The 18,449-nt window shown below is 44.4% G+C and overlaps 1 protein-coding gene across 1 annotated transcript in view; it reads right to left on the minus strand.

Annotated features, from left to right (window-relative positions):
* Nucleotides 1-18,449, minus strand: part of LOC120062178 (protocadherin Fat 2-like) — a 63,031-nt gene that overhangs the window by 29,667 nt on the left and 14,915 nt on the right. The window contains exons 3-14 of the mRNA XM_039011984.1: nucleotides 18,189-18,247; nucleotides 13,730-13,840; nucleotides 13,202-13,411; nucleotides 12,686-12,893; nucleotides 7,936-8,075; nucleotides 7,574-7,849; nucleotides 7,139-7,349; nucleotides 6,622-6,808; nucleotides 2,982-6,465; nucleotides 2,407-2,791; nucleotides 1,853-2,049; nucleotides 1,504-1,657 (exon numbers count right to left, since the gene is read on the minus strand). Of these exons, the coding sequence (XP_038867912.1) occupies nucleotides 1,504-1,657; nucleotides 1,853-2,049; nucleotides 2,407-2,791; nucleotides 2,982-6,465; nucleotides 6,622-6,808; nucleotides 7,139-7,349; nucleotides 7,574-7,849; nucleotides 7,936-8,075; nucleotides 12,686-12,893; nucleotides 13,202-13,411; nucleotides 13,730-13,840; nucleotides 18,189-18,247 (5,622 nt within the window). The remainder of the gene's footprint in view (nucleotides 1-1,503; nucleotides 1,658-1,852; nucleotides 2,050-2,406; nucleotides 2,792-2,981; nucleotides 6,466-6,621; nucleotides 6,809-7,138; nucleotides 7,350-7,573; nucleotides 7,850-7,935; nucleotides 8,076-12,685; nucleotides 12,894-13,201; nucleotides 13,412-13,729; nucleotides 13,841-18,188; nucleotides 18,248-18,449) is intronic.

An 18,449-nucleotide genomic window follows, 5' to 3' on the forward strand; every position in this document is an offset into this window, starting at 1 on the left:
CCATGCTTCACGGTGAGAATCACACATGTGGAGATCATCTGTTCACCTACTCTGCATCACAAGGACCTGGCGGTTGAAACCAAAAATCTCAGATTTGGACTCATCAGACCAAAGGACAGATTCCCACCGGTTTAATGTCCATTGCTCATGTTTCTTGGCCCAAGCAAGTCTCTTCTTCTTATTGTGTCCTTTAGTAGTGGTTTCTTTGCAGCAATTCGACCATGAAGGCCTGATTCACACAGTCTCCTCTGAACAGTTGAAGTTGAGATGTGTCTGTTACTTGAACTCTGTGAAGCATTTATTTTGGCTGAAATCTGAGATGCAGTTAACTCTAATGAACATATCCTCTGCAGCAGAGGTAACTCTGGGTCTTCCTTTCCTGTGGCGGTCCTCATGAGAGCCAGTTTCATCATAGCGCTTGATGGTTCTTGCGACTGCTTTCAAAGTTCTTTACATTTTCCGGATTGACTGACCTTCATGTCTTAATGTAATACTGGACTGTCGTTTCTCTTTGCTTATTTGAGCTGTTCTTGCCATAATATGAACTTAGTTTTTTACCAAATAGGGCTATCTTCTGTATACCACCCCTACCTTGTCACAACACAGATGATTGGCACAAACGCATTTAGAAGGAAAGAAATTCCACAAATAAACTTTTAACAAGGCACACCTGTTAATTGAAATGCATTCCAGGTGACTACCTTATGAAGTTGGTTGAGAGAATGCCAAGAGTGTGCAAAGCTGTCATCAAGTCAAAGGGTGTCTACATTGAAGAAAAACATATTTAGATATGTTTAACACTTTTTTGGTTACTACATGATTCCATATGTGTTATTTCATAGTTTTGATGTCTTCACTATTATTCTACAATGTACAAAATAGCAAAAAATTAAGAAAAACCCTGCAATGAGTAGGTGTGTCCAAAACTTTTGACTGGTACTATATATCAAAATGGTGGGGGGAAACACTTAAATGTACTGTACAGTATTTCAAAATGGTGGGGGAAAAGGTCCAGACAGTAGGCCTATGCATTCTTTAAAAATAGCATCACAGTTTACGAAATATTTACTGAAATCTATCAAAAGGAAACCATGACAAGTACAAATAAATCACAAAATATTTACATTTCTGGTAGTCATTCACTGTTCTACCAGCGCCAAACCATTACTTTGGGTTGAAGGCCATGTCAAAGCTTCTCCTAGCATATATGTATTGTGATAGGACAAATTATTGAGATTATGAGCTCTGATTGGCTTACAATAATGAAGCTAGGCTAGTGCTATGACAACCAGGAAGTATGTTTGATGAGAAGCCAAAGCACCAAACGTGGGAAAAAAAACACTAACTAATTATGGTGGTCTGACAGTGCACCATCTTGTCTTCTTGAAGACCTCAGTTTAAGTATTTTGTAAGACTGGAGATGCTATCTCTCAAACCAAACAAATCATGGATTTCACTTAGGACCTCTGTTTGTTTAGACCCCAAATAAAAGATGTCTCTAACCTGTCTTTTGATCAAGATGGAACTTGTCTGCGTTGGGGCCGTGGAGGGTGTAGGACACTTGTCCGTTGGTGCCGATGTCTGGGTCCGACGCTGAAACCTTCAGTATGAACATGCTTGACGGGGAATTCTCCATGACAACCTCTGTGTACAGCAACTGGGCAGAAACGTTGATAGTTAGCAACGTCTTAGGTCAAATTGCAGTTGTTGATATTTTATTCATGCTTAGGTACTGCTCATTAATGTGTTACGTATGTATGAACTGTTATAAAGTCCTTATGTAGGTACAACCTGTTACCGCTATCTACAGGAATCTAAGTGTCTACTGTAGTGTCATGGCTGCCTGACGTACCTGCTCACACAGAGGACTGTTATCGTTGATGTCTAGGACATGGACCTCTACAGTGGCAGGGGCCTCGAATCTCCCGTCAGTAACTCTTATTTTCAGGGAGTAGTTATCTTTAGCTTCACGGTCAAGAGACTCTTTGAGGACCAGCCACCATTCCTCTCCCTCTTGCACAATGGAGAACTGGCCTAATGGATCTCCGTCTAAGGAAAAACATTTGAACGTAATACATGTCAATGCTACCTGGGGGCCAAAATGGATTTGATCATGTCCACCACATTTCTTCCTGTCAATGTAGTCACTTTTACACTTAGAATAAACCATTATAGAAGATATATTTCTCTGTTATAATGAGCCATTATAGACAATATATTGTTCTCTTATAATAAGCCGTTATTATAGTAGATATTTTGCGCTGGAGAAATACTGTGCCCATCTGTTTCTTATTAAAATGTTGTCCATAATGCTGATAGACCTGAAAAACTACCATTCAACTACTTCAAAAAAGTGGAGGTGATCAATCATTCAATCAACCAAATGAATCAATCAACGTGACTCACCTGTGATGTAACACGTGATCTGCCTGTTCTCTTTAGTCACATCCATATCAACGGTCGTCAGGCTCATGATGACCTCCCCAGGCCTAGTGTTCTCCATGACAGACGCATGGTACACGTCCTCCGTGAACCGAGGAGGGTTGTCGTTCTCGTCAGTCACCGTCACCTCCACCAGAACAGAGGAAGAGAGCTTCACCTCCCCCCCGTGGTCAGTAGCCACCACTGTGAAGCTGTAGTGCTGTATCGTCTCACAGTCCGTTTCTCTCAGAGTAGTTATCCAACCGCTCTCACTGTCGATGGAGAAGACATCGGTGATGTCATCGGGTTCGGCTTCCAAGGTGTAGGTCACCTGTCCATTAGTGTCCTGGTCAGGGTCGTTGGCAGTCACCTGTATGGATGGATGAATGAATGAATGAATGAATGGATGAATTAATTAATTCAAACTAAACTGTTATTGCCCTAAAAGAGAATTTGATTTGCACATCATGAACACAGAAATCGTAAAGAATTGCATTCAACATTCAAGTACAAAAATATAAGATAAATGAACAAAAATATATCTGAAAAAAAAAACACACCTGGATGACGGTGGTTCCTGGTGGCATGTTTTCAGCCAGGAAGGCCTTGTAAGGGTTGGCCTCGAACACCGGCACGTTGTCATTTACATCTTGGACCTGGATGCTGACCGACACCAGCGAGGCAACGTCGGTCCCATTGTGGTTGCCTTGAGCAATAACATCTATCTGATACCACTTGGTCTTCTCGTGGTCAATGCTCTTCTGGACGAGTAGAGTACCGCTCTCTTTATCCAGAGCAAACACTCTGTCTCTGTTACTCTCCACTGTGTTGCCATTGACCAGGCTGTAGATGACTGGCATGTCGGAGTCGGCCTTGATCGTCCCGATCTCTGTTCCCATGGAGATGTCCTCGGCTGCGGAGAAGGTGTACAGCGGCTCGGAAAACTTCGGAAGAGGGACCTCAGGTGGGACTACTTTCACCTGCACCGGAACCGTGGAGTTGTAGAACGGTAATCCGCTGTCCCGAGCCTTGACTTTGAAGTTGAATATCTTGTTCTCTTGACCTATCAGACTTTCTTTGACGCTGACAATGCCAGTGAAGGGGTTGATCTCAATGATGTCCTCAGTCACTTCCTCTGCTTCGTCCACAGTGTAGGTGACGTCAGCATTTTTGCCGTCGTCTGCGTCGTACGCCATTATCTGAATCACGGGAGAGCCTTTGTTTACAGTAGACTGGATTGACACCTGATACTCTGAAGCTTTAAACTGAGGGGCATTATCATTCTCATCTGTCAGGATAATCTTCACAGTGCAGAACGCTACTTTCCCTCCGCCATCTTTAGCCATCACCTTGATGGCGATCACTCTTTGGGATGGGTTCTCTCGATCTAAAGGTTGAGATGTTATGATCTGTCCATTCTTGTCTATGGAGAATTTCTCATCTGCCAGTTTGTTGATGATGGTGTAGTCCACGCTGCCGTAAGGTCCATCGTCAGGGTCTATAGCGGCCAGGCGAATCACACGTGTTCCAGCCTCAGCGTTCTCAGCTAGTTCCGCCTCGTAGATGTTTTTGTTGAAATAGGGGCTGTGTTTATTAGTGTTCATCATATCAATGTTCACAGGGGCTGTGTTCTGGAAAACTCCATCTGACACAGCCACGGTGAGGTTGTAGAATGGGTCCACATTTCTCTTGCAGACGTTAGAAAAGGAGATGCTCCCGGAGGATTCATTGATGGCGAAGTATCGTCCCTCATTACCTGAGAGGATCTTATACTGTAGATTGTTCAAGTCTCTGGTGTCGGGGTCCGAAGCTTGGATTTTTATGACGATGTGTCCACATTTGGCCATTTCATCCAGTGTTGCCTGATAGTGGGTCTTGGAGAAGTTTGGAGGGTTATCGTTGACATCGGTTACGTTAACAATGACATAGGCTTCGCTGCTCAACGGGTTCGTGCCATTATCTATGGCTTTGATCTTTAACTGGAAGTGTTTTGTCTTCTCATAGTCCAACACCTGTGTCGTAACAATTAGACCACTCTGGGGGTCTATTTTAAAGAAGTCCGTTTCATTTTCCCCCGTCACCAAAATATGGAAAATTAAGTCTTTATTTCTGCCTGAGTCTCTATCTGTAGCTGATATCTGTAACACAGACGTGCCTATGGGTAATCCTTCAGGTATATCCACTGTGTCAGTCAGCTTGGAGAAGACTGGAGCGTTATCGTTAACATCTTCAACCTCTATTTCGACAGCGGCCTCTGAAAAGGAGCCTGTCACAGAGTCAGTGGCTCGGACCGTCAATAGATGCATTGTCTGGCTCTCATAGTCCAATAAATCAGTGACACTCAACACTCCTGTTTTAAAATCTATGTGAAAGTTTTTCGAGGCATTTTCCTCTTCCAGATTGTAAATAAGCCGGTATCCCTCTGGGTTTCTTGCTTGTACATGCAAGATGGTGGTGAAGGGAGATATGTTTTCAGGGACTTTTAGAGGATAGAGCAAAGTCTGAAAAATGGGGTTGGTGCGATTTCTCACCGTGATACTCAGTTCTGCTGAAGTGGTCAAACTGGGCGAGCCCTCGTCTGTGGCCAGGACAGTCAAGGTATATTTATTAGCAGCTTCAAAGTCTATAGGCCGCTGAAGGGACACGTCACCAACATAAGGGTCTATCCTAAAGAGATCAAAGTCCTCCTGCAACAAGTACATAATAGAACCATTTTCTCCAAGATCACTGTCGGACGCCATGACTTGAAAGATTACATCTCCTAGGTCAGTGTCTTCAGAGATCATCATGGAGTGAGGCAGGTTCAAGAACCTTGGTGGATTGTCATTGACGTCATTTATGTAAACGTTGACGTGGGTTATTGCCCTGCGAGGGGGACTCCTCATGTCTCTCACCTCCACCACTATGTCATAGACATCCTGCTCTTCTCTGTCGAAGGGGACGCTGGTGGTCTCAAGCACGCCTGATGTTGGGACTATAGAAAACCGTCCCATTGGGTTCAATACAGAGTAAATCAGAGGCTCGTTCAAGTAGCTACCTGAAGCTCTCAAAACAACTAACATTTTGACCGACATCGAGTTCTCCACAATGGTGGCTGAATACAATCCCTGCTCAAATTGAAGATGGCCGCCTGCTGTTATGTTGGTGACGTTTATCTTAACTGTAGCAAGGTCTTTGTACAGGCCATCAGAGGCTTTGACCAGCAGCTGGTAAAAGGATTTAAACTCTGAAACATTGTTTACAGAGATGGCACCAGTAGAAGGATGAATGAGAAAAGCGTTGTGAAGGTTGCCCTCTGTGAGGCTGTACGAGACAGCTGAATCTGCATCTTGTGCCGTGACCCGTACAACCTCCATCTCTCTGACTGGAGGGAAGACGATGGACGACTCGTACACCGACCTAGAGAATTTGGGGGAACAGTCATTGAAATCCAGGACACGGATGGTGACTCTGGCTGGCTCTGCTGCGTACAGCGACGGTTCCCCTGAGTCCCGTACCTGAATGCTGAAGTGAAACTCTGGTGTTTCTTCAAAGTCCACCTCCGATATCACAGAGAGTGTACCCATGCTGGGATCTATCTTGAAGACTTTCATCGCTTCCGGTTCCAGGATTTGGAAGACTAGGAGAGAGTTAGAGTCCCTGTCAGCATCAGAGGCTCGTATCACTAGAGGTGTGTTGCTCTCCCCCATCACCATGCTGTTTATGTGAGCAGACTCACTAATCTGGCCATGGAATTTCTCCTGGAGGAACACCGGAGGGTTATCATTCTCATCTATCACATAGACGTAAACAACCGTATCTGACGAGGCTCCCGCCGAGGTGCTAGCACGCACTTTGAGTCTGTAAGAGAAACACCTCTCGAAGTTGAGGCTCACTTGGACAGAGAGAACTCCGGAGTCTGCATTGATGTGGAACGTTCCGTTAGGGTCTCCATCTTTGATGCTGTAGTGGACTGCGGATGGGCTGGCTGCAGAGACAGTGATCACGGGAGTTCCCAGAGGACTGGCTTCACTGACCTCTGAGAAGTACTCATCAGAGGGGAACCTGGGAGAGAGAAGAGAGAATGTTTTTTTTATTAACAATTAGGAAAGCAGTATATAATATCAACAGTACCTGAAGTTGAATTATTTGATGCAATTTACAAATTAAAGCATTTAAGAATTATCAAACAACATAATACTAGTTTATATACATATTAACCTGGGAGGGGTTCTGTCTGAGAGCAGGACGGTGATGGAGACAGAACAGAGGTCACTGTGCTGGGGGAAACCCTGGTCTGTGGCCTTCACTGTCAGATGGAACTGCTCCTGGGTTAGGTTGTACAGAGATTTGGCGATGGTGATACTCCCCAGCTCGCCATCAATGTCAAAGGTGTTGTCCACATTCCCTGTAAAGATGAATCAAAGACCAAATCAAAATTAACAAATTATTTTTTGGTGTATAGAATTAACAATGAGTTAACCTATATGTGAACAATGAACAATTGTCTATATGTGAACAACCTTTCGGTTACTGGCCCAACGCTCTAACCACTAGGCTACCTGCCACCCCCAGAATTTAAGTGATCGATCAAGTATAAAACATTCTCAAATATATAATATACTTATCCTGTAGCACTCTTATAAAGAATGCTAAAAATAGATAATCATATTTGAAGAACATTCACAATTCAAATCCATCATAATCTACCCCTCATAATCTCTGATCTGTGTTGTACCTGAGTGAAGGGAGTAAATAATCTGAGCGTTGCTCCCCATGTCCTTATCCAGCGCCTTGACACGCAGCACCTCTGTCCCAGCCGCAGCCAGATTGGTGATAGTGCCCTCATAGCCGGCTGCCATGAAGGCAGGAGAGTGGTCGTTGCAGTCCTCCACATAAACCACTGCCTTCACAAAGTTTCTTTTCACTGGGATCTCCTGATCTCGAACCTGTGCATTTAAAGGAGAGCAGGACAGTGTAGGGACATTAACTTAATCAAAATCAAATTCCTAGAAAACCAGCAAAAAATGATTTGCTATAATCAGACAGAGATTATTTTTGCTTTTGTGAAACTGTTAGATGATAGATACGCTGAACTTTAGATCGTCGTGTTTTCAAACGGTAAGGGAGATGAAAAAGGGAGACATGACTAAAAAAACATCAACAACGTTACCATCACAATGAGCGTGTGCACAGAACGCTTCTCACGGTCCAGCTGCTCAGTCATCACCAGAACACCACTCTTATGGTCCAGATGGAAGTTCTTCAGGCTGTCTGGATGGACGCTGCTGTGGAGCGAGTAGATGAGTTTGCTGCTGCTGTCTCGGTCCTGAGCAGAGATGTGGAGGATGTCCTTCCATGGAGAGGTGTCTTCCGGTACTCTGACCTCGTAGATGGACTTCATGAACACGGGTCGATGCTCGTTCATGTCCAGCACACGGATATATGCCTAGGAGACATAAAGATAGGAAGATAAACTTAATCTAAAGTTTTACGATAACTACTAATTTACTCTGTATTTCATATGTGTATCACCTGTGTGGTTGCGAACTGATGCCCCTCTGTAACCTGTACAGTCAGATTATAGTTGGACTTCTTCCCTGCATCCAGAGGCCTGGCGATCACGATGCTTCCTGTGTTCCTCTCAATGTCAAAGTCCTGCTCCTCATCGCCCCCTGAGAACAACACAATAGAGAGGAGATGGTATAAATAAATCAATAGCATTCAATCATCCCATACAAGGACAGTTTCAAGTTTGACCGTTTGAAATTTGACAGTTGAAAGGCCTCAATAGAAGCCTGCCCAGAGTCCCTCAGGTTGTTTGGCTTCGTAAGTGTCTGTCACTGAGACTGGCCCCAATGGCCTTATGGGAGGAGTGAGTGAGAGCCCATACGGCAGTCGTGACACACAGGTGTGTCATCCAGAACCATAATGACTTGGCCGTGGTTGGAGGATCATTCTTTCAACAAATGGACTTGTGGGCAGCTGTTTGGAGCGTACACTGGAAATGTTGTTTGCCCAGTCAGGACAGGTGGAAAGACAAGAACACCAACAAAACATCCCAAAGCTACTGAGAGAGGTTAATAGCGAATTTCACCCCTTCGAAAGTTGGCCATCGCCCTGCATGCGTGTTTGTGAATACAGAATATGAGCTAAAAGGGCCCTCACATCACTGAATATGGCTACAAACACCCTCAACCGTTTAAAATTATTACTTCCTGTGTATACTATGCCTCATTTACAGAGTGTAGAAAAAACCTATGTGCCGGTATGGGGCAAGCGAACCACCGTCATCCTCACATGCTCAGCCATGTATGTATTGATGACAGAAAACAAGGTTGCAGCAAAGGGTTGCCCCCCCCCGTGTCCAAGTGTCGCAGAATAAGTGTAACACAATTGTTTAAGGGGAAATGTTTGGCAGCGACACACTTTGAACAGACGCCGTGAACAGTAGGGGTAAAGCTCATGCTTGTTCAGCCAGATGGTGTTTATTAAGAAATAGATGCACCTTTTCAAGGCTCACATGACTCCATTTTAAAACAAGCTTTCCTTTTTAATATCACCGGTGGGACTACATGAAAATACAACATTTAAAAAAATAAAAAAACACTTCTCCCACAAAATGTTGAGCATTATTGAATAATGAATCAAATGTTTAGATTTCTAGTTGGTGCTTTTGCAACACGTGAAGAAGAAAAAAACGCTAGTTGGTGTTTATTGTCATGAGTCTTCCCACTGGACACAGACGTCAATTCAACGTCTATTCCACGTTGCTTCAACGTAATTTCATTGAAATGATGTGGAAACAACGTTGATTCAACCAGTGTGTGGCCAGTTGGTTGTTCTGGAGGCGGAACTGAGCGATTCCCCCTTAGATAGGCCAGCTGCAAAGTCAACATTGGCTACATTGTAAAAATTCATGCCATTTTTATTTTTTTGTTGCTTTTATGTCTTAATTTAAGGTTAGGGTTGGGCATTAGCGTTAGCAGTGTGGTTAAGGTTAGGGTTATGGTTATGGTTAGGTTTGATGACTGCAAAGCTGCCTTTAGAACAAGATTCATGATGAAAAACGCTATTCTGCAGGAAAAACAAAACATCCAATGTATTCCATACCCAGATTAAATTAAAAATATTGAAAGAGACAAAGAAGAAATAGATTGTTTAAATATATATTGGTTGACCGGATGGAGGGTTGAAAAGCAGCTGTCACAGTCGAAGAACAAGTCAAATGAAAAGCTGAAGAACTCAACAGGTTAGAACTGCACTGGCTGTCACATTCAGCCATCAAACGCATTTCGAGGCGCCATCTAAATTGCCACGTTTGAGTTCATGCATGTCCCATCGCAAAGGCTTGCTTTCATTGGAATATTTTCACAAACATATCTATGCAGCAGGAATTGTAATACTATAGTGTTATTCCAGGCTGTATCACAACCGGCCGTGATCGGGAGGCCCAAAGGGAGACGTACCATTGGTCCAGGGTCGTCCGGGTTTGGCCGGGGTAGGCCGTCATTGTAAATAAGAATTTGTTCTTAACTGACTTGGTTAGATAAAGGTTAAATAAAGGTTAAATGAAGGTTAAATAAAATAATTTAAATGTAAGTGCTACCATACTTGATGTTTGGAATCAATCGTTATTTTGTCCATGTTAATCCAAGTTAATTGAATTGTCAAAGAGCTAGATGAATACTTTAGCAAAGGGTCAGCAGCGTGTTCTGCCACGTGGCCGCGTGAGGCAGATCATCCATCAGAGTTAGACTCTGCCTATCCTGTCGTGTCCTGGCCCTTCATCTGAGGAAATATGGCTGTGTTCTCCTCATGCTGGGGTGTAGGGCACACACACACACACACACACACACACACACACACACACACACACACACACAGCGCACAGCAAAACACACAGAGCACAGCAAAACACACAGAGCACAGCAAAACACACAGAGCACAGCAAAACACACAGAGCACAGCAAAACACACAGCAAAACACACAGCAAAACACACAGCAAAACACACAGCAAAACACACAGAGCACAGCAAAACACACAGCGCACAGCAAAACACACAGCAAAACACACAGCAAAACACACAGCGCACAGCAAAACACACAGCAAAACACACAGCAAAACACACAGCAAAACACACAGCAAAACACACAGCGCACAGCAAAACACACAGCAAAACACACAGCAAAACACACAGCAAAACACACAGCAAAACACACAGCAAAACACACAGCAAAACACACAGCAAAACACACAGAGCACAGCAAAACACACATCAAAACACACAGCAAAACACACAGCAAAACACACAGAGCACAGCAAAACACACAGCAAAACACACAGCAAAACACACAGCAAAACACACAGCAAAACACACAGCGCACAGCAAAACACACAGCAAAACACACAGCAAAACACACAGCAAAACACACAGCAAAACACATAGAGCACAGCAAAACACACAGAGCACAGCAAAACACACAGCGCACAGCAAAACACATAGAGCACAGCAAAACACATAGAGCACAGCAAAACACACAGAGCACAGCAAAACACACAGAGCACAGCAAAACACACAGAGCACAGCAAAACACACAGAGCACAGCAAAACACATAGAGCACAGCAAAACACATAGAGCACAGCAAAACACATAGAGCACAGCAAAACACACAGCGCACAGCAAAACACATAGAGCACAGCAAAACACATAGAGCACAGCAAAACACACAGAGCACAGCAAAACACACAGAGCACAGCAAAACACACAGAGCACAGCAAAACACACAGAGCACAGCAAAACACATAGAGCACAGCAAAACACATAGAGCACAGCAAAACACATAGAGCACAGCAAAACACACAGAGCACAGCAAAACACATAGAGCACAGCAAAACACATAGAGCACAGCAAAACACATAGAGCACAGCAAAACACACAGAGCACAGCAAAACACACAGAGCACAGCAAAACACACAGAGCACAGCAAAACACACAGCGCACAGCAAAACACACAGCGCACAGCAAAACACACAGAGCACAGCAAAACACACAGAGCACAGCAAAACACACAGAGCACAGCAAAACACACAGAGCACAGCAAAACACACAGAGCACAGCAAAACACACAGCAAAACACACAGAGCACAGCAAAACACACAGAGCACAGCAAAACACACAGAGCACAGCAAAACACACAGAGCACAGCAAAACACACAGAGCACAGCAAAACACACAGAGCACAGCAAAACACACAGCGCTGTCACACCCTGGCCTCTGTTATATTGATTTTCTTTATTAGTTTAGTTAGGTCAGGGTGTGACATGGGATGTTTGTGTGTTTTGTCTAGTTTAGGGTGTGTGTATTGTTTAGGGGGTTTTGTATAGTGTATGGGGTTGTGTTCAGTAGAGAGGTTTAGGAAAGTCTATGGTTGCCTGGTTTGGTTCTCAATCAGAGACAGCTGTTTATTGTTGTCTCTGATTGTGAGCCATATTTAAGGCAGCCATAGGCTTTAGGTGATTGTGGGTAATTGTCTATGTCTAACGTTAGTAGCTTGTGTATGCACTTTCGTTTGTAGCTTCACGTTCGTGGTTTATTGTTTTTGTAGTAGTTTGTATAGTTTTCGTCTTCGTCTCTAATAAAAGAAGATGTATTCATATCACTCTGCGTTTTGGTCAGATCCATGCTCCTCCTCAGACGAGGAGGAGAACGAACGTGACAAGCGCACAGCAAAACACACAGAGCACAGCAAAACACGACTCCCATGGCACATTCTCCTCGATAATAATCTCCTTTCCTTCGCAATCCATTTGCAATCTTTTGACTGGTCACGTTTTGTCTTGCCGTTAAGTACATGTTGACAGATCATCTTCATTTTGACTCATCCCATTTGGTCAGTTTAATAAAACAGCAACATAACTTTACTCTAAGCCTTTATTGTGTCAACTGATATAACTATTGCTATAACATCAAATTACACAAATCTGATCATGTTTTAGTTTCTAGAAAATACGCTGTAATTCTACACACTAAAAAAACACTTATCTCTACTTTTGCGTGGTCCATATCACCAACACATTGCACACAACACACTGCACACTGCACACTGCACACTGCACACTTCACACTGCACACTTCACACTGCACACTTCACACTGCACACGGCACACTGCACACTGCACACTTCACACAACACACTGCACACTTCACACTGCACACGGCACACTGTACACAACATACTGCACATCTCCACCTATCAGAGTTACCGATGTTAGCCCTCACCTGTGATGTCATACCACAGTAGCCTCTGTGTCTCTGTGAGGATGATCCCCACCATGTGAGTGACAGGATCCGTCTCCATGACAGCGAAGGTGAAGTGTGGCTCGTCAAACGTCAGCGGATCGGAGGTGGGCGTCGGCTTGGGGATCCACTCTACGTCCAGGCGGACTGTCGACGATCTCACCGGGCTCCCATGGTCCTTTGCTTTGATCTGACAGAAGGAAGGGTTGGGATGGAGAGGACAATGCTAATGTTATTGCGCTGGGGTGTGGATCTTTGTGTTACTCATCACAGTACATGGGAACATGACAGGGTTGGTGTTCATCACAATGGTATTCACATGTAAGTTTACACACTCCCTGCATGTGAATGAGAGCCATGAAAGAAGATGTGATTGTATTTGTTTAGGCATAGCAGGTGTCCCTAAAGAGTGTTCCACCATTTTGTGTGAATGTGAAAAGCAGAAGAATCAGTGGAACATGATAATTATGGTGTTCTATTATGATCTTGTCCACCTACCGTGAGGATGCTGTAGTTGCCTGCTGTAAAGTCCCCCCGTGCCGTCACCACCCCAGTGTCTGGATGGATCTCAAACCTCTCGTTCTGGTTGTCCTGGAGACTGAAGGTGACCTCAGCATTAGGCCCTTCATCGTTGTCCTGGGCAACCATCCGACACACCTCCACCTGTGGCTTCACCCCCTGACCCCTGTGTTGCTCAGGTAGTTTGACCTGGAAACAATCAATGAATCAATCAGTCACATTTATTTACAAAAGCCCTTTTTTACATCAACAGTTGTCACAAAGTGTATGGCATCCTATTCCATAAATAGTGCACATCTTGTTACCAGATCCCTACATGGTCCTTGTCAGAAGTAGTGCACAATGGCATTTTACCAATCAGATCAGCTCTGAAAAAGATATGATGTGAAAAGATCTGATGTGATTGGTCAAAATATCAATTAGTTGAAAAAAATATCAGAATTGGGCTGCCCTATGTAGGCTGCGTTTATAAATGTAGGAGACCCCAAAGAGCAAACCAAAGCAGACCTGGAAGAGCTTGTGGTTGAACTGGGGCCTGTTGTCGTTCTCATCCAGCACCTGGATGATCACTGTAGAGGTGGAGCGGAGAGGAGGGGCTCCGTTGTCCGACACTATCACCTGAGAGGAGAAGAGGGGTTAGTTAGTCTAACAATAGGATGTGGAGGAAGAGGGGTTAGTCTAACAGTAGGATATGGAGGAAGAGGGGTTAGTCTAACAGTAGGATATGGAGGAAGAGGGGTTAGTCTAACAGTAGGATATGGAGGAAGAGGAGTTAGTTAGTCTAACAGTAGGATATGGAGGAAGAGGGGTTAGTCTAACAGTAGGATGTGGAGGAATAGGGGTTAGTTAGTCTAACAGTAGGATATGGAGGAAGAGGGGTTAGTCTAACAGTAGGATATGGAGGAAGAGGGGTTAGTTAGTCTAACAGTAGGATATGGAGGATGAGGGGTTAGTTAGTCTAACAGTAGGATGTGGAGGAAGAGGGGTTAGTCTAACAGCAGGATATGGAGGAAGAGGGGTTAGTCTAACAGTAGGATATGGAGGAAGAGGGGTTAGTCTAACAGTAGGATATGGAGGAAGAGGGGTTAGTCTAACAGTAGGATGTGGAGGAAGAGGGGTTAGTTAGTCTAACAGTAGGATGTGGAGGAAGAGGGGTTAGTCTAACAGTAGGATATGGAGGAAGGGGGGTTAGTTAGACTAACAGTAGGATATGGAGGAAGAGGGGTTAGTCTAACAGTAGGATATGGAGGAAGAGGGGTTAGTCTAACAGTAGGATATGGAGGAAGAGGGGTTAGTCTAACAGTAGGATGTGGAGGAAGGGGGGTTAGTTAGACTAACAGTAGGATATGGAGGAAGAGGGGTTAGTCTAACAGCAGGATGTGGAGGAAGAGGAGTTAGTCTAACAGTAGGATGTGGAGGAAGAGGGGTTAGTCTAACAGTAGGATGTGGAGGAAGAGGGTTTAGTCTAACAGTAGGATATGGAGGAAGAGGGGTTAGTCTAACAGTAGGATATGGAGGAAGAGGGGTTAGTTAGTCTAACAGTAGAATATGGAGGAAGAGGGGTTAGTCTAACAGTAGGATATGGAGGAAGAGGGGTTAGTCTAACAGTAGGATATGGAGGAAGAGGGGTTAGTCTAACAGTAGGATATGGAGGAAGAGGGGTTAGTCTAACAGTAGGATATGGAGGAAGAGGGGTTAGTCTAACAGCAGGATGTGGAGGAAGAGGAGTTAGTCTAACAGTAGGATGTGGAGGAAGAGGGGTTAGTCTAACAGTAGGATGTGGAGGAAGAGGGTTTAGTCTAACAGTAGGATATGGAGGAAGAGGGGTTAGTCTAACAGTAGGATATGGAGGAAGAGGGGTTAGTTAGTCTAACAGTAGGATATGGAGGAAGAGGGGTTAGTCTAACAGTAGGATATGGAGGAAGAGGAGTTAGTCTAACAGTAGGATATGGAGGAAGAGGGGTTAGTCTAACAGTAGGATGTGGAGGAAGAGGGGTTAGTCTAACAGTAGGATGTGGAGGAAGAGGGGTTAGTCTAACAGTAGGATGTGGAGGAAGAGGGTTTAGTCTAACAGTAGGATATGGAGGAAGAGGGGTTAGTCTAACAGTAGGATATGGAGGAAGGGGGGTTAGTTAGTCTAACAGTAGAATATGGAGGAAGAGGGGTTAGTCTAACAGTAGGATATGGAGGAAGAGGGGTTAGTCTAACAGTAGGATATGGAGGAAGAGGGGTTAGTCTAACAGTAGGATATGGAGGAAGAGGAGTTAGTCTAACAGTAGGATATGGAGGAAGAGGGGTTAGTCTAACAGTAGGATATGGAGGAAGAGGAGTTAGTCTAACAGTAGGATATGGAGGAAGAGGGGTTAGTCTAACAGTAGGATATGGAGGAAGAGGAGTTAGTCTAACAATAGGATGTGGAGGAAGAGGGGTTAGTCTAACAGTAGGATATGGAGGAAGAGGGGTTAGTCTAACAGTAGGATGTGGAGGAAGAGGGGTTAGTTAGTCTAACAGCAGGATGTGGAGGAAGAGGGGTTAGTCTAACAGTAGGATATGGAGGAAGAGGGGTTAGTTAGTCTAACAGTAGGATATGGAGGAAGAGGGGTTAGTCTAACAGTAGGATATGGAGGAAGAGGGGTTAGTCTAACAGCAGGATGTGGAGGAAGAGGAGTTAGTCTAACAGTAGGATATGGAGGAAGAGGGGTTAGTCTAACAGTAGGATATGGAGGAAGAGGAGTAAGTTAGACTAACAGTAGGATATGGAGGAAGAGGGGTTAGTCTAACAGTAGGATGTGGAGGAAGAGGGGTTAGTCTAACAGTAGGAAATGGAGGAAGAGGGGTTAGTCTAACAGTAGGATATGGAGGAAGAGGGGTTAGTTAGTCTAACAGCAGGATATGGAGGAAGAGGGGTTAGTCTAACAGTAGGATATGGAGGAAGAGGGGTTAGTCTAACAGTAGGATGTGGAGGAAGAGGGGTTAGTCTAACAGTAGGATATGGAGGAAGAGGGGTTAGTCTAACAGTAGGATGTGGAGGAAGAGGGTTTAGTCTAACAGTAGGATATGGAGGAAGAGGGGTTAGTCTAACAGTAGGATGTGGAGGAAGAGGGGTTAGTTAGTCTAACAATAGGATGTGGAGGAAGAGGGGTTAGTCTAACAGTAGGATATGGAGGAAGAGGGGTTAGTCTAACAGTAGGATATGGAGGAAGAGGGGTTAGTCTAACAGTAGGATATGGAGGAAGAGGAGTTAGTTAGTCTAACAGTAGGATATGGAGGAAGAGGGGTTAGTCTAACAGTAGGATATGGAGGAAGAGGGGTTAGTTAGTCTAACAGTAGGATATGGAGGAAGAGGGGTTAGTTAGTCTAACAGTAGGATGTGGAGGAAGAGGGGTTAGTCTAACAGCAGGATATGGAGGAAGAGGGGTTAGTCTAACAGTAGGATATGGAGGAAGAGGGGTTAGTCTAACAGTAGGATATGGAGGAAGAGGGGTTAGTCTAACAGTAGGATGTGGAGGAAGAGGGGTTAGTTAGTCTAACAGTAGGATGTGGAGGAAGAGGGGTTAGTCTAACAGTAGGATATGGAGGAAGAGGGGTTAGTCTAACAGTAGGATGTGGAGGAAGAGGGGTTAGTCTAACAGTAGGATATGGAGGAAGAGGGGTTAGTTAGTCTAACAGTAGGATATGGAGGAAGAGGGGTTAGTCTAATAGTAGGATATGGAGGAAGAGGGGTTAGTCTAACAGCAGGATGTGGAGGAAGAGGAGTTAGTCTAACAGTAGGATATGGAGGAAGAGGGGTTAGTCTAACAGTAGGATATGGAGGAAGAGGAGTAAGTTAGTCTAACAGTAGGAAATGGAGGAAGAGGGGTTAGTTAGTCTAACAGCAGGATATGGAGGAAGAGGGGTTAGTCTAACAGTAGGATATGGAGGAAGAGGGGTTAGTCTAACAGTAGGATGTGGAGGAAGAGGGGTTAGTCTAACAGTAGGATATGGAGGAAGAGGGGTTAGTCTAACAGTAGGATGTGGAGGAAGAGGGTTTAGTCTAACAGTAGGATATGGAGGAAGAGGGGTTAGTCTAACAGTAGGATATGGAGGAAGAGGGGTTAGTCTAACAGTAGGATGTGGAGGAAGAGGGGTTAGTTAGTCTAACAATAGGATGTGGAGGAAGAGGGGTTAGTCTAACAGTAGGATATGGAGGAAGAGGGGTTAGTGTAACAGTAGGATATGGAGGAAGAGGGGTTAGTTAGTCTAACAGCAGGATGTGGAGGAAGAGGGGTTAGTCTAACAGTAGGATATGGAGGAAGAGGGGTTAGTTAGTCTAACAGCAGGATATGGAGGAAGAGGGGTTAGTTAGTCTAACAGTAGGATGTGGAGGAAGAGGGGTTAGTCTAACAGTAGGATATGGAGGAAGAGGGGTTAGTTAGTCTAACAGTAGGATGTGGAGGAAGAGGGGTTAGTCTAACAGTAGGATATGGAGGAAGAGGGGTTAGTTAGTCTAACAGCAGGATATGGAGGAAGAGGGGTTAGTTAGTCTAACAGTAGGATGTGGAGGAAGAGGGGTTACTCTAACAGTAGGATATGGAGGAAGAGGGGTTAGTCTAACAGTAGGATATGGAGGAAGAGGGGTTAGTCTAACAGTAGGATATGGAGGAAGAGGGGTTAGTCTAACAGCAGGATATGGAGGAAGAGGGGTTAGTCTAACAGTAGGATGTGGAGGAAGAGGGGTTAGTTAGTCTAACAGTAGGATATGGAGGAAGAGGATTTAGTCTGTGGAGGATTGATTGAGATTTAAATTAAATAAAAAAGTTGTAAGTATCATAAACCACATATATTTTGTGAGCAATGTTCTTTATCAAGACTACACACGTTATGGATCATTTATAGTCTAGTTTAAGCTCTCATGGTTAGGCCTTTTAACGATTTCATAAAAAATGCACATGTTGTTTAATCACAAGCAGGTGTCTCAGTCTCTCACCTCAACACTGTGCTCAGATTTCAGTTCCCGGTCCAGAGAGGTCAGAGTGCTGATGACGCCTAAGAAAACAGAGAGGGGGAGGGGCAGAGAGAGGGGGGGAGAGATGGAGGAGATGGGAGGGAAGGAGGAAGAAGGAGCAGGGTCATCAATAAGGAATCTTTCCCACATGCACAGCAGTAGCAGGGTAGTTCCACGAAATGAGTGTCTTTGGAGTCTCTTTGATATTTTAAGTAGAAATTGTGCACCAACATTGAATTGTAT

Source organism: Salvelinus namaycush, chromosome 17 (assembly GCF_016432855.1).
Source record: "Salvelinus namaycush isolate Seneca chromosome 17, SaNama_1.0, whole genome shotgun sequence".
NCBI classification, from domain to species: Eukaryota; Metazoa; Chordata; class Actinopteri; order Salmoniformes; family Salmonidae; genus Salvelinus; species Salvelinus namaycush.